The 17,299-nt window shown below is 39.9% G+C and overlaps 1 protein-coding gene across 1 annotated transcript in view; it reads right to left on the bottom strand.

Moving 5' to 3' along the window:
• The window catches only part of LOC108554031 (MAM domain-containing glycosylphosphatidylinositol anchor protein 1), an 85,424-nt gene that overhangs the window by 12,467 nt on the left and 55,658 nt on the right, over positions 1-17,299 (bottom strand). Inside the window, exons 9-10 of the mRNA XM_017909157.1 lie at positions 4,083-4,202; positions 1,357-1,527 (exon numbers count right to left, since the gene is read on the bottom strand). Of these exons, the coding sequence (XP_017764646.1) occupies positions 1,357-1,527; positions 4,083-4,202 (291 nt within the window). The remainder of the gene's footprint in view (positions 1-1,356; positions 1,528-4,082; positions 4,203-17,299) is intronic.

The following is a 17,299-nucleotide window of genomic DNA, read 5'->3' as shown; positions in this document are numbered from 1 at the left end:
ATCGGAAGACGGTGCGTGTTTTTCGCAAAATCATTCGAGCGTGACTAATCCTTCAGTTCCTTCGAGAAAGACACGTGCTGAGGTATGTAATTCCTTCCGTTATAAATATTTCTCATGCCAAGGAGCCTTCGACTTTCTGGTAGATATTGAAATGTGTTATCTACTGTCCCGTGTTTGCCTCTCTGATTACCCTGCCATTGTTACTGCCAAATAGCACTTATCGTGATGCGAATGAAATATTAGTTTATAAAGCACGTATAAATTGTCAAATTTATTACGAATAACAAATTTGGAAGCATAAATTTGTAATAAAAATGGAAATATTAAAAAAATTTGTGTGATTATAGAAGAAAAGATAAATTTAGGATACCCTCGCCTAACTTTTAAGACAAGAATGAATCTCATCTCCTAACGTTCCTACTTTTTATGGAATACTTTGTTTTAAGTAAAAAATCGTACGATTTTTAGAAAAATAATTTTTGAATATTGGGAATGATAGAGAAATTTCGATTACGGATTGATTTTCCGGAAAATAAACTCTACACGAATTACCCAATGGATATTACAAATTAAAACTGATTACAATTTAAGAAGGAAGATTGCATTAATAATTGCGAAATAATAATAGAATGTAATGAAATTTGAATAATTTAAATACCCAATAAATATTTATATTTCGTGTAATTTAATAAATAGAGATTAAAAGGGAGATTGTTTTGATAATTATGTAGTAATAACAAGATATAACGAGACTTTAATAACTTAAATATCCAATAAATATTTATATTGGATACAACGTAATAAATAAAAATGCCCGTGCAGGAAAGGTGAAATAATCCATTCGGTAAATTCAACAAATGCAATCTCTTCCCTAACTCGATATAACATTCGATATAACAAGGTACACGAAAATGTTTAATTTCCTTAAAAACCTGAAAAGTTTAAGAGCACCGTAACAGAGCATAATAAATCCCAATAAATAAAACTTTTAACACCATTCACGCTTTAACCGGTATACATCCTCGTTCCTTTACTTCATTATTAAGAATAACCGACTACCTTCCAGAACTCGGAAATTTTTCACCAACTTCGTGTAACTCGCTCTCTCTTACTAGCCTTTTAACGAACTCGTGTTTATCAGAACACTGCTACATCGAAAGCTACTGTACACACAAACACGTATGCGCGAGCACGCGTGTCATGGGAGTATGTCGCATTTCTGCAGGGAGCATAGTTTTCGAAGTAGAAAAATTCTTCGGGATAGGTAAAGGTAAACGGAAACAGAGGAGACAGATCCAGAAGCTCTGGATCGAGACTTTGCGAGCTTTCATAAATGTATTATCCGTGAAAACCTACCGTAAAGTCGAATGGTTCCCTCTGCGTCGCCGATCGAGTTCTTCGAGATGCACTTGTAACCACCGAGATCCTGCTTCTGCAGATTCATGATCACCAGTCGCATCTGGACACCGTACACGGATGTCTCGATGTCTGACGCTGCGTACTTATGGTTGCTAATTATCATCTCGCCTGTAAGAAGAAAAATATATTGTATATATTAAATATATATTCAGATATCAGTTGAATATTAAAAATACAAACTACCTATATTTTAACCCTTTGCACTGGAGAATGCAAATGGCTTTTCAGTCGCCATTTGATAAAATTTTGAAGCTCGATATTAATTAATATATCAAACTTAAAATAACGTATCGGTGTGCGAGGTATCGAAATTAAATAATTCCAGGAGTTAATGATTATACAATTTCTTATTCACTGCTCAAAAAATATCATCAGCCTTGTTGGAACTCGGATTTCTATATACAATGCGGGTTCTAGGAACAAAGCTACGTCGGAAAAATACAAGTCCGCGGAAAGGAAAAAACTGGCCTTTCGCAAATTTTGTAGGTGCTTATGTAATGTTAGTTTCTGGTGGGGTGAAGATGACTATTGGCCTTATTGGCTTTAGTGAAAGTAGGAATAAGTTAGTTGTTTTTGGATTCTGAAATTAGTCTGCGTTTACTAGCTAACTCCTTCTAGTGACTAAAGGCTAACGGATTGTTAGTCATCCAACAGCCTTATAGCAGAAAATTTGTCAAATCATACCCTTCTTTAGCTAAAAAATCGTCGAGCACAAAGGGTTAACTGCGTTACAGAGTAAATCGATTTGTGAAAATAGGTAAATAAATAGTTAAATACAGTAGATATATTATAGCGATATTTTATTCGATATCGTTTCATCGCCAAAAAATGCGATATATTTCTCCGATTTATATATATTATATATATAAAATATTAAACTGGAATAATTCCTAGAATCGCCGATTTGCAATCCAGAGGTTTGTCAATATTTTCCTACACCGTGCTAACATTGGTTTACGAGACGTTGCACCCAAGGAGGACAAGAGAATGGAACCGGGAGAAAGAAGGCGAATTTTCGAAGCCATGCAATGCTCGACTTCGTTTCGCATTTAAATTTCTGTACGTGACTTATCTTCGTAGCTCGCCAGCGAACACGCTTCGGCGAATTATTTCACCCACGCCCAGCCAACGAAAATCCAGTTCCTATCGGGTGGCGATTTAATAAACTTATCGATGCACGTTCTCCGACTCGAAAAATGGAATCTTATATCCGGCCTCGACTACAAACTCATTCGAATGGTAGAGGGAAGAACATTAAGCAGCACGAATAATTTTTCTGCACGGGATATCATAGCGAGAAGGATATCGAAGTTAACTTAACCTTATTATTTATAATAGAATTGTGTTCCACACTGTAGAATACCAGAAAATATACAGAATAAAATATTCTGCTCTGGACAAAAATAAATTCAAAGCTATTTCTCCAAAATTATACAGTCATACAGTCTCTAATACGCTGGAGAGTACTTTGACTTTAAATTTCCGTAGACTAGGGACTAGATCTGACTTAATCTCAATTATAACTAACTCTTACTAAATCTCACTCTCCAAAGACTCTTCAGAAACTCTTAACGAACTCGTGACGAATTAAATAACAACTAAAAACGAACTACCAACGAACTAAACTATATCTTCCAGAACGGACCCCTTTAAACCCATCTGGGAGGCAAGGGCCTCCTCCGGAGGAGGAGAAAACTCTTTCCACGCGAAGCTCAGGGATGGAAGAGACTCCTCCTTCCGGATTAGGCTCTCCGAAAGGTCACCGCAGATGCATTACTTCACATGGCTCGGCCCCGACCTCCTATGACCCACCTGGCAGCCAGATCTTAAGTGCTGAAGCCTAATTCTCTAAATTAGGCTTCTGAATGATGCCTCATGTCCGGTGATCCGAGATAAAAACGAAGTTTACTATAATAAACAAATAAATACCGAACCACGAATTACTCAGCATTTAGGATTCGGCTGCTAGAAGATCCTAACGGGTCTTCTAAATCTAGTCCTCTGTTCCCTACAGGACCACTTCGACCATCGCACCCTAATAAAGCCTAAAAATATCCTACACTATTTTAAACACGAGAAAGATATAGTACTTTCCTTTCCTCTGCACCAGAGTATAGTTAAACCAGAAAAAGATATAGACCTGTCAAATAATCGAAGCAAGACACAGTACACATTGCAGTGTACCAACATGATCAAGGAACATACTAAATATATCAAGTACAACGCAAGACACCATAGATTCCGAGTACCATGGCGCGTCTATGGCGCGTGAAACACTAGGCTGAACAATGCCTCGTGTCTGATGACCCCTGACGGTACCAACATGATCAAGGAACATACTAAATATATCAAGTACAACGCAAGACACCATAGATTCCGAGCACCATGGCGCGTCTATGGCGCGTGAAACACTAAGCTGAACAATGCCTCGTGTCTGATGACCCCTGACGTCCCCTAGACCTGGCGAAGTGTTCCCTGCGAGAATACTTCGACCATCGCACTCTTAAACAATAGGACTAGTCTAAAGATATCCTACACAAATGTTCACGTTTACTACTGTCTTTTGTAATTAATGGTAAAACGAATGAAATTGTAATTAACGGGTAAAATAAATGAAATTGTAATTAATGGTAGATTAGGATTAAACGGTGATGGAATCTTACCTGTTTCGCGTGTCCAGAAATGAATGGCCTTTGGGGATGCCTCAACGAGGCAGATCAGCGTAACGTTGGTTCCAGTTGGTGCACCGACGAGTTGGTTCGGTACCTGGACCATCGGGTGAACTGCAAATTTATCGCACGGACGCCATTAATCAATGGCCAAACATAAAGTATACGTATATGTAATAATTATCGGCCACGCTGCGATTTGTCACCCACCGTTGATACGGATCAATGAAACGTAACGCGGCGACACGTGTCGGTTAAGGTAAATTCGATCGCGTGAAATTGCGTTTCGCGATCGCCGGGTCTCGGGCAATTTATTCGCGAAATAACACCGATTCGACGGAGATGAATACGGAAGCGTTTATTCTCGATAAACTTCAACGAAGATGCAGTTGTCCAATTTTAAAGACGATTTATTCGTTTACCCAATTTTCGAATATTTTTAAAAAATTGATGGAAGAGAAACATAGTATATCGCGTGACAGTATTGAATGCTACACAGTTAATATACCTACGTCCTACATATTGTCCAAGTTTAGTTATTTTATAAAATCGAGGTTCGACACGGTCCAAAAGTGAATTCCAAAAACGGTGGAGGAATTGGATACTCCTGTATTTATTTTCGCTCTATCCCCAGCGAAAGACCTGGATATTGCTATGGCAGAAGGTTGTTTAAACTCTCTCGAAAACTTATATCAACGTAAACAACGTAATGAGTCTCTAGGGTAGCATTTACAAGAAAAAGAGCTCACATACGTTATCATATATATCGTTCAGACTTCCCTCCTTTCAGGTAGTATCTCTTTCAGAATTTTAACTACAAACCGTTGACCTTATCATACTAATCCCTATTCTAGTCGAAAGATTCTCCGAAGATAGATACATTGACAACTGGAGACTAATACAGGTATGTACGAATAAGTTTCCAAGTCTAGGAAAATATTTTCGGTATTTAAAAAGGATCATTCCCCTGACCAGGTGACGGTAACTTTTATTCCACGAAATTTCCCGAAAATATTAACAAAACTGACAGACGGGAAAAGAAATAGTGAGGAACGAGTATTTAGATAATACGAGACACGCAACGAAAATAGAGAATTTAACCGTATGAGTAAAAAATATGACGTTTATAGCACGTCTCATACCCTTTATTACTACCGCTATTACTCTCGCTGAAACGCGAAATAACCACTATGAGAAAAAACGAGTATCCCGCAATCCGAAAACTGCCTCGTGCGGAACACTCGTGTCTGGCCATTAATACCGCTAGCACGCGTTCCCCGTGGCTAATCCAATAATTAAAGGGGTCAAACATAATCCCGAGACAATTAATCATCGACCGTACAACTGCTCGTTAAAACTCGCTGGCAAAAATGTGATAATTCGACGTGGATCCGAGGTTACCTGCAACCGGAACACGCTTCATTACTGCGCAAAACTCGCGATCCTGATCCCTCCAACGGGTTCCCCATTACCAGGAATTTCGCATCCCGTGCAGCTTCGTTCGTGCTATCGCGGAGCCGGCACAATGCGATCCAGCGTCGAATTAAATATAAGACGAGCACTCGTTACGAACTTCGCTACACCGTGAAGCGGAAACTGTGTCACTATAACAGTACCTCGTTTTCCCGACGAAACGCACTCCGGATCGTATTCATTCCGCTTGGCGCAATTGCGATACGGCTGCGGCGTATTTTCCCGAACGTGGAGAGAGGTCTGAGGGGTGGATCGTGGGCCGGAAGTCGGGCTAAAAGCAACAAAGATCGCAAGCCGATGTATTGTGCCCGGTTGCAATCGTCTTACGCGGTATTTCACGGTGTTCGTCCTTTTGTGACGGCCATTAGCCGACGTCGGGGCCGCGTAACTTATGATAATGAAATGCCGGCATGCCTGACGTCCCTGTCATTTCGAAGGAACGGCAAGTTAACCCGCGGCGTGGCTCGCCTTTTCGTTCCAAATATCGTAAGCAGCTTTCCGTGAGCTGCTTAGGTTGTAACAGCCACCCCGAAAGACTCTGACCAGTTCTTTTGACCGGCAGCTCGCGACTGTTACTGTATTTCGAGACTCAGTCGCGTACAAAGCGACCTACTCGAGACGACACGCATAATCTACATATATTTCCAAGATAAGTCGGGAAAAGTGGCCCGAGGAAGCGTCTGCGAGCCGCTTGTTTCTATGGTCAGACGGATTCGCGACCCTCTCCGGGGGTAAGGAGGTTATGGCAGCGGTACCGCTGCGAGGATCCACGGTGTATCGGTGATCGTTGCATAGCTGATTGCGAGATGTACTATCGAGGGTGTTTGCGGCGAACGGTTTCTCATTGAGCGAGGATTTGCTGTGGTGTCAAGATGGTGTAGGTGGGTGTTGGGTGTAAAGGGAAGTTTGGAATTATTGCGCGTGCTTGAGGATGTATGGGGGTAAGAAGCGGTGTGTAACGAGTAGTTGATACTGGAATCGTCGAGGGGGACAAAATGACCTGCTTCGGATTTCTGTTCCGTGATTTATGGGAATATACAGTTGATTTTAGCAAAATTTCTCGTCGTCATACCGCCATAAAGGAGTTTATAAGTTATCCTATGAAGAGTATGTTAATCTATTTATTTATATCTTTTATTAAACGTGAAATCGTTTTATATTATAGTATTTCGCTATATACAGTGTTCTTTCCATGATGCCTGAAATAGTACACAGACTAGTGATAGATATCTGTTTCTAAATATCAAGATAGATATAAAAATATCGAATTTCGATATCTTCATTTCGAGTGTCCCGTTGAATTATATACGAGAAGAATCTAAAGTAGTTTAATCATACCTGAACCCAAATCTAAAATGCCAATCCTATCTCTGTATCATGCAGATCAGTTAATAAATAAAATTTATTGCGAATGACTTTTCTGTGTAACCAATTATCGTGAATTTGTTACTAAGTGCTAAAACACTGGTAACTAAGTTATTTATATTTCATTCGAAATTCTCAGACCGAAGTTACAAATTTTGCATCGTTTTACGACAGCCGATTGACAAGATCTTGCGTATTAAAGGGTTTAAAGGGAGGAAATGTTTGAGCTTGTTTATTTAAAGAAGATGGTTTGCCAAGAACGTGACGAAATTGTCAAAGAGACGAAGGCTCGATCGAGTTAGAAAGCCGACTTCGAAAAGGGCAAACTTGATTAAGATCAAAATTGAACTGTACCTCGATGGCAACTCTGCGATGGCTACGCGTATATCGAGCACCTTAGGAACTAAACCTTAACTTCGGGCAAGTCCACGCCGTGCATAACACGAAAACAAATCTGCAGTTTCTCGCACACCCGTGGGACCTGTAGGTTTGTGATGGAATAAACCGAGAGGCCTTTGACTCCCCGGTGAGAGAAAATACATTTCCTGGACTGGCAGTTCGTAGAATAATCTATTCCTGCTTCCCACCAATAAAAGCTCGTGAATTTAACGAAATCTCGTTATCGAACCTTACTTCCAAAAATAAAAAACACACACAAAGAAAGAAAATAAAAATAAAAGAACATCGATAGCCATGGTATTTAAACCCATTTCACGATTTTATCGCCGGATGATCGGATCTCTAACGGCATTTGCGGATTATATTTTCTGATTTGCATCTAACGATTTACAACGAGCAATTAAATCAGCGATTTCTACGTAGGTGCATAAATATCAGGAAAATCCGATTAATTGGTATCGTTAACGTTATGGGGATCAAACCAATCAAGATTATTGGCATCGGACTTCTTGTTTCAGCTGTACTAAAAGCACAGCTGCTTCCGGCAAAATTAATATCGATTTTTATCCAGATGCAAATTAACGCGATTACGTATACAATAATTTTCCATTTCCATCAACCATCTTTTTTAAATTATTATCAATTATTCCTACATCACGTTTCTCTAATACTTTTATTATTATTTATTATCATAATTATCTCTATCGTCACCACTCTTCTTATTAATATTATCCAGGCAGTCGTGATATCAAAACAGTCATCGCGAGTTTCGATTGACGCTGACCAAAAATTCAGCGAATTCCCACTAACCAAAGTTCGTAATTAGCCACGATGACCGTACAATGCGTGAATACACGTTCGACGGATTATTCTATCGATCATTTCAAGGATTTCGGATGTTAATTAAATCACAGCGCGTACGGACATCTACCCGAAATGCGAAAACAAACGAGTTTTATGAAAAGCATCGCGAACGCGAACAATTTCCGCGCGAAAGCCACCGCGCCGATACGCGTGGAATTATTTAATACACCGCGGCGGCAATTAAAACTTTTTTCCTCCATTCGGCTACAGACTTGCGGGACTCGTAAATCAATCTTTACACCTCGACATGTACCGGTGTACGTTCGAATATTCATTTACCCCGGATCGCGGGTCCTCGCCGTTCCGCGCCGATGTTTAGATTAATGAGCCGAACGTAATCCAATTCTGTAATTGGCCGGCGCCCGGAACTGCGATGACATCCAAAAACGCGTATAAAGATGTACGCCGGGGCAATAAACGCGCGTTTAAACGATCGAATCGCCGGGAACAGCGGACCGAATTTCCCTTTTCGCGGGAAATTTTTACAGCCGACCGTGTCCCGCGTGCATCCACCGTGGAAAATGTTTGCCAGCGTTTCTATTATTTCGTCTGATTGATTTCACTTTGCTTTTTCGGCCCTCTCATCGCCGCTCACGAGTCAATTTGTTATTGCAAGATGATCTGCACTGCGAGAACAGTAATTTATTTTTCATTCCCGTCGTGGTGAGTACGTTATTCGAGAAAATTAATTTTCGTTCCAATTATTTGCTTAATTGTCGAAGAATACTTGTCTGCGAGCTGTATGGCAATTAATAATCCCGTAAGTTGCGAATTATGAGATTAAATATTTATTGAGTGCGACGAGTTAACTCGTCGTTGGTAAAATAATATTGTAGAATCATACAGTGTCTATTACGCCGGAGAGTACTTCGGTTCTAAATTTCTGCAGACTAGGGACTGGATTTGACTTAATCTCAACTCTAAATTTTAAAGACTGCAAGTAACAAGTCTTACTGAAGAACTTGTAACGAATTAAATAATAACTAAACTCGAACTGCAGACGAACTAGAAACGAACTACAACTCTTCACGAACTGACAAACAACTCAAAACGAACTGACTCTGTGTTCCAGAACGAAAGGCAAGGGCCTCCCCTGAAAGAGGAGAAAACGCTAAGCTCAGGGGTGGAAGAGACTCCTTCTTTCGGGTTAGGTCACCCTAGTGGCCCCGGTGAGGTCACCTCACGTGGGCTGGCCCAGACCTCCTATGATCCATCTGGCAGTCAAACCCTAACGGGTCCTCTAAATCTGGTGAAGTTTTCCCCACAGAAACACTTTGATCACCGTATCTTAATAATGCCTAAAAATATCCTACAATATTTTTCGATATTTTCCCTTAAAATTAATTTTTGTTTAAATTTTTTATTAATTCGTAGAACAATTTTTCATTTTTTAACGATTGCACGAGACGCAATGATTTTTGCAAGCTTTTCGCAGTATATGTAGAGCGAGGTTCTCGACAAGTGGATAATTTCTTCAATTTATATTCAAAATTGACCATGAAAACTGCGAGAAATGGACGGTTCGGTGCATCGCGTGATAAAAATTCAGGCACACTTAATTCATCGATAGAATTCGATGTTTATCGAAGATAGGAAGGCGGAAAGATAGGAAGAGGTCGGGAGGAAGGTAATTGCGAAAGGGTCTGCAACGACAGGGCAAAATATCGCCAGCGTTGGCATTCTCTGAAAATGTTAGCGGGCTACGATGGTATTTGGTCGGAGATAGGTCGGCTCGCCGCGAAATAAATCATTTAAATTGGAGGAAAGAGAAATCCCGGCTAATAGCTTAGGATCCCGGCGAAGGTGTGTCCCCTGATGCGATTGCGGCGACGAAGTAAGCCTGTAAGGCGAAACATTGGGACGCCCTAATAGGTTTCCAGGTCGGATGGTCAAGCCGCTTTATGTGGCTACGCCAATGGTAGCCGATCTTCATGATGAGTATTAGCGCTATAATATCAAAAGTTCGTGGTAACCTTCGATAAATCCTTCTTAACCTGTATATCGGCTGCTCCGAATGAGCGTGCCCCTCCCAGTCTATTTGTTGCGTCCAACCAGTGTCAGCTGGTGCCAGTAGAATTATTAACTTCTACTTCCTTTCATCCCTTGTCCTATATTTTTCAATTTGCAGCTGATTTTCGGAAAATTAATTTCGTTATAATTTTCTTTTAAGGAACTAAAGATGCAAATTTTAGTCAGGTTTAATTGTCCAGGGTAGAATTACTCAATAGGGGTTGCATGGTCCTCTAGATCATCTGATGACAAATTTTCGAAGCCACGAGAAGAAATGGAGGACTTGAGAAATTTTTCATAAATTCAGATTTTGGAAAAATGCGAGAAAAATTGAGGAAGGGGAGTATAGAGTATAGGAATGTTTAGAAGGGATCCACAAGTCAGGCTAGATCTAGTGGAATTTAGAATTTTTTCACTAGAATCACACTAGGGCACTAGATCTCTAATGCGATTTTCGGGAAATTAATTTCGTTACAATTTTTGTTTGAGGAAATAAAGATGCAAATTTTAGTCAGGTGTAATTGTCTAGGGTAAGGTTTCTCAATAGGGGTTGCATGGTCCACTAGATCATCTGATGACAAATTTTCGAAGCCACGAGAAGAAATGGAGGAATAGAGAAATTTTTCATAAATTTATATTTTAGAAAAATGCGAGAAAAATGGAGGAAGGAGAGTATAGAGTATAGCAATGTTTAGAAGGGATCCACAAGTCAGGCTGGATCTAGTAGAATTTACAATTTTTTCACTAGAATCACAATAGAGTACTAGATCTCTAATGTGTAAATAAATATATTACACTGAATTCTTCTATAATTGTATTAAATCAGTGTAAAGTGTAATATAGAGCTCATACAAATCAAGAATAGGGTTGTCAATAGCACCTGCCATATTGAAACAGCGTTTACAGAGTACCGTGTTAATTGTATACGCATTAGAAGCTCTTTTTACACTGTAAATACTTCTTTTATAAAACTTTTCTTTTTAACTCGTTTCAGCTATCTCTACACAGTCCTTTAAGATATTTTGTTCGTTTATGGGATCCTTTTGATACGTTTTATTAATATTTGTCCAATTTTACTGACACTGCTTTACTGGTTTTTACTTTCAAGCATTCAAAAATGTTATCGTGTACAGTTTTCTGATTTGAAATTGCTTTTCCTATTGTTTGCTTTAATTTAACGCGGGTTTTAAACTCCGCTTCGAATCAATTGTTTTACGACTTCCTGCAGAGATTTTTGCAAACGATACGCGTGCACCGTGCAGAGGAAAACCCAGGTGCATATACGCGTCTGTTATGTTTGCCAAAAATAACGAAATATTTCCATTAATAGCAGAAACGGAATATAAGAAATAAATAAATTTTATTTTTAATCCTATAACTTCTAAAATTAATAATTACCTTCCCCAAACGGATCAATATGGCCGCGCGTAAGAATCTCTAGCAGGACACTTTCCTTTTCCTTCGACTCGCCCCCCGCGAAACTCGGATATTCCATTTCCAGGGAAAGTTAATATGAATTTCTAAGATCGGCAATTAGGAGGTTCATGGAAAATACAAAATTTGCTTTAAATCACCGACAAGGGACACGACGCCGCGTGGAACATGTTAAAACAGCGAATCGTTTAAAGATGTCCAGCTGGGAATATCGTGCAGCGAAATACGCTTGCCATGCTGCGGCAAAACGCTAGGAAATCCTGTAATAGGTTTCTGGGTTGACTGGCCAAGGGGGCAGGCTGTGGTTTTGCGGCGATGGCTCCCATAGAAAGCAGAATTCCCTCTGCTTCTGGGCCAAAGGACAGATCTTCGTACTTCCGTGGTAATACTATAACCTTCGCGCTTCTCTGCATCGCTACCAAGCCGGCGTGAATAGACGATTGGTACAACGTTTCTTCGTTCAATATTGATGGACGGTTTAAAGATGTACTCCACGGCCGTGGAACAGACGTTGGGACTGGACCCGCGGCTCACCGTCCCGTTTTCGCGCGAATGATGCAAATTTCGTATCACTCGTTGTTTAAATGGACGTAGGAAATTTATGGCGTGGCCTTAGAGAAAACCCCAAAAATTCGAGTTCCGTTGTCGAGAAGGGCCGTACCCTCTCGGACGTGCCCCCCTCGAGTATTTCTAAAATAAAGCCTTTAATACATTAACCGTTTGAGTCTCAAGCAGCGCGATCGCGCTCAACTTTGCTGATGCATGTACGTCACATAGTACCAATAAGCGCTATTGCGAAGATTAGGATTTTTTGACATAAAATTAAACAAGCGCTATCGCGCCGTTTGGATTTCTTCGCAGTCGATTAAGACAAGCGTTATCGCGCTGCTCAGGGTTTCTCGACCGTGTTCTTCCAAAAGCCTCAAGCGCTGCTTGGGACTCAAACAGTTAAAGGCCACGTTGGGTTTACGTGTCGTTCCATTCATGCCACAGTTAGCCGTCATGTGGGCCCTTCTGAGCCCTACGAACTGGTAAGGCCTAAACGAAAAATCTAGCACCAGTCCCTAGAGATCGTTTAACGTGTTAACCTCTGTTGCTATACAGCGAGTTTTATTTTGCTTACTATTTTGCCTATTTAGCTTGCCTTTAATTTTTACCCAGCTCCTACTAATTCAACGTTCGTTGTACACTTCGAACTATCGTTTTTACTGAAAAATAAATCGCCAACCCTCGTCTGGTCTCGCGATTAGGTTCGATTCAACGCGGTAGAAGTATCGGGGAATCCTGCGGGGGTGGTTTTCAAGGACGGAGTCCCGGCAAAGAATTTTTAATTTTGAACGCTTGCACGCTTTTGATGTTCGGGTTGATGGTACTGCTTGTGGGTATTTGGTACTGCGTGCGTGTTATTTGGAAATTGTTTGAAGATTGATATCGATATTGTGTTGTTTTAGTGGCGGTTTCGAGGTTATTCTGGATTACGAAATTGTGCCGCAAGAGGGTTAGAGATAAATTGTTATTTCATTTTTCTGCGAAAATTAGCTGCTTTATGAAATTCGTTATTTCTATCTGGTATTAACCCCTTGAGCGTCACGATTCGTTATTAAAACTTCGTCCCGGGTTGTTATTATTCGATACTTCTGCGATAATAATAAGATAATATTGTGGATTCTCGTGTAATTCGACAATTTTCCCGAGTGTTCCCTTTGAGCGTTGCGGTTCGTTATTAAAAGTCTATTTCAGAGGTGGAGCATTTGGTAGGGTAATTACTAGAATAGCGTATCGAAGACCGAATTTAGTATGGAACAGAACGCGATATGTACACACGTAAACCGAAAGTCGATTAACGTGATGCATCAACCCCAGGTCTAATGCAGTAAACAAGTTATAATATACGAGATCAACATTGAAATATACAAGAAATTTGATAATTCGTAGATTCGCGTAATTGACTTGGGCATGGCGTACATGCACTTAAGGGGTTAATACAGGAAAAATTATAGAAAAGTATTAACCCGACAAAATTTCTAATGTCATAAATTTAACAGCAAACAAGCCTTTGAGCGCCTTTAGGTGCCCACAGTATCACAAGTGCAAGATTTCTAAGCAAAGGGTTAATCTCTTTGTTATCCATAAATTAAGGAAATTAAATTTTAGGACATTTTCTACCGAATAAAAATCGGCGAATAATCTCTCTATCTCTTAATAATCGAAATTTGAATAATAGGTTTGAGAGTTTTGACCCAATGAAGTAAATAAAGCTGATTAGGAGGACTTCAGAATTTAACGATTTTATCTGTCAACGCGAATTCGATTGAATTAATTAAACAACAATTTTACGATTCGGAGGGGTGTCGCGTGCAAGCATGAATATCGAGCAATATCGAAAGCTTAATAACGGCGTGTGCAGTGGATAGAAATCATGGCGATCGGAACGGAAAGTTGACCGTTTTATTGTCCGTGGACCAATCTGAAATTTCCACCCTTGTTTCCACAGATAAGAACTTTACGCGCATACCTCTTACTGCAGTATTGGATTTCTGTCACCTTCACCCCCTCCTCGCTGCCACCCTTACACGTTAAACTGCAGTTTACGATTTCTGCTTTACATCCTTTTTACGCTGCGCACTTTTTAGTTGGCTTGTCGTGATTTATGATCGCGGTATCGTCCGTAACATCGAGCGCGATCGATGGGTTCCTCTCGTGGATAACGTCGAAACATCCTTGCCGACTGCGTGGCCAATTAGCAGTAGAAAGGGAATTGTATTATTCGATTAAAACTAGTAATTCTATATCTCCGCTGGCAAAGAGATATGGCGGTCATACAGATGAAACTGATAATTACGAAGTTGTTTCTGTCGGATGGATATTTATCGATTTGAATTTTTCAGCAATCCGGCTTCATTATCGTCAATTTTATTACCAATTGTATCATCGTATTAGTTTATATTTGATTAACTTTATGCGGTGAAGATCGAGCATTTAAATTCGAAATTATATTGTTTAACACTAGATTTACGGAAGGGTTGCTCCAATTATAGGATGGTAACAAATTTAGTTAACTTATATTAATACTGTTAATATAATATATAATTGTTTTTTAATTAAACTAATTGTTAAAAAAAGGCACGTGGATTCCTTTACCTGTCAATTTGACAGGTGTCCTTAGAAATAGGTATACAGATAGCGTCCGTAAACCTAGTGTTAATCGTCACTCACGCATTGTTAATTTATTATTATTAATAAATAAATATATATATACCACCGCCAATCCCATTTCTACAGTACATATATTATAATCGTGTGGAAATATTAATCTGAGAAAAATCGTCGCGATGTTGGAGAGAAATTTTATTCCAAACTATAACTTCACCCCCTTGAAGATTCGAAGATCGGGGTGGAAATGCGATCCGGAACCATTCCACGGGTAATGACGGGACTTAAATTCGACGGATAAGGAGGATAAATTCAAAAATAATATTTTCCGAGTTTATTTTCAAATACGCCTGAGCCTCTGCCGATCGATTTGTCATCGGGACAAGCGTTCCTCCGTGATAAATGTTCCCGCGGCTCGGCGAAAGTTCACTCCTCTCAGTCTCCATTGGGCTGGTGAACTTCAATTAAATCCATATTTTAAGTTGCCGAAAAGTCTTCGAATTCCGTGCCTTTCGCTGAACTTGAACGCCTTGTTCGACGAAGAATTCCATTCGCGCGGAGTTTCAGATTCATAGAAGAAGTTCAACCCCAAGTCGCCCTGGAACTTGTGTACAAACTACCCTCCGCTTTTTAGTATCAACTTCCACTATAACAGTCGTTCCACGGTGCGTCACCGGTATCAGGAATCTCGTTAATACCATCGACCTTGCGAAACTTTCCGGAACACGCGTCGTTCCTGTCCGAGGGGGGTACGCGTGATAGTTGGCCGTTTTTCATTCGCTTATTCGTCGCTTATGCTGTTGCGGGCATGCAAGCACCAAGCTGGAGAATCTCGAGTCGGGAAGATTTCGAATTTACAAATTCGCGAAGATAGAAAAGGTGCCCGCGAGATGATCTTTCTAATAGAACGATGCCATTTTGAATTACGAGGTACAGACGATAGAAAGAATAATAGAAGGAAGAATATTTCGAATAATTAACCGAGACAAGGGTAAACTCAGGATGAGGAAATCGATGCTCCATCGGTCCTAATTAATTAATTATTTCATATTTTACGCGAACCGTGGATATTTTTAATCACTCGTATTACGATTTAATTACGAAAAATGGTGGGTGCAGGGCACATTTACTTTTAATTAGCCTTCATACATTCACCTCGTTCACAATGAAATTGTAAAAGCTTTTAGGATTCGTACGAGTCTCGTGCACGTTAAAATACTTAAACGATTTAAATTTTCTTTAAATATCGCAAGTATTGGAAAGTACATAACAGGTATTACACGGGGGTGTAAATTAGGGTAAACTACTTCGTATTTCTTTTCATCCCATGAGATTTATAACATTTTCTGTAAGAATCGTGAAGTTTCTTGGTAATAAAATATTTTGCAAAGGACCTTGGTATAATAGCCGCGAACATTTATTCTCGGGTCTGTTTGGACCCCCAGGCTCAAATATTAATGGGTCCACGGTGGTTACATTCTCGTAGGCTCCTTCGCGTATCGTCATAGGCAATTACACGGCGATTGTTACACGCGATTTGAAGAGCGGAATTGCGCGGAACAAAATAAAGCTTCGTACAATTTGTCCCAGAAGAGGTGAACTGGCCCCGAAATTGTTCCACCGGTGACAGCGATTTACGGCAGTTGTAATCAGTTTGATTAACGCAGACAGCCGCGATAAATGCAGGTAGCACGATGCATCGAGGCTACTTCAATTTGCGAGGAACTCGCGAAGCCTCGACTAGCATCGCCTATTAGGTCTATTGGGAACTCCTACCTGCTATTTTTCCCCTATCGATTTGCTTTCTGTCAAATGGAACTGTTCGTCCGTTCCCGTGACCCGCGTGTTTTCCATCGATAACTTTTTCTTTCGAATCCGCCATATTTTTCGTCCTCCAAATTTTACACGCCGCGGTTGCTTTTTCCATCACCGATGCGAAAATATTCCGAAGGCAGTCATTTTTCCACCATATTTTTATCACCCGCGTCGCATAGTTCCAACTTTCTTTTGTAAAATCAAACTCCATTTATAATCGTGCGATTATTTTTCACCGAGATATGCCGTTTTGAAGTTACCCCGAAATACTGAAAATACTTGGGTGTATTAAAAATTTTCTATGGATCGAGTTCGTTCCGAAATATTTCACGAAAGACAAAAATATTCCCCAAGTTCTTCGTTATCCATTTATAGTAAGTTCACTAACTATCCTAATCGAAGCACGAAAAAATTGATATTTTGGGAAACACGAATATACAAAGTTTTGCATAAACCCAGCGATTAAAACAGACACAGTTAATACGGGATTAAAAACGTCTATCTGTGACTGAAAAGTAAGAACGAACATCCGATCCACTGAATTACAAATTTAGAAGCCATTCCAAATACTCGTTTAATCCATTTAACCTATCGACCGAATAGGAAATCACTAGTCATAAAAATTATAGAAACCTCCGAATTTTCGAGACACCTAATTTAATCTCGTGCAAGATTTAAAAGCGGTGTTCTGATAAAGA

The sequence above is a fragment of the Eufriesea mexicana genome, unplaced genomic scaffold, assembly GCF_001483705.2.
Source record: "Eufriesea mexicana isolate 0111107269 unplaced genomic scaffold, ASM148370v2 scaffold15581, whole genome shotgun sequence".
Lineage (NCBI taxonomy): Eukaryota > Metazoa > Arthropoda > Insecta > Hymenoptera > Apidae > Eufriesea > Eufriesea mexicana.
Note: the sequence above shows the minus strand (reverse complement) of the source record. Positions and strands in the feature narration are given on the sequence as shown.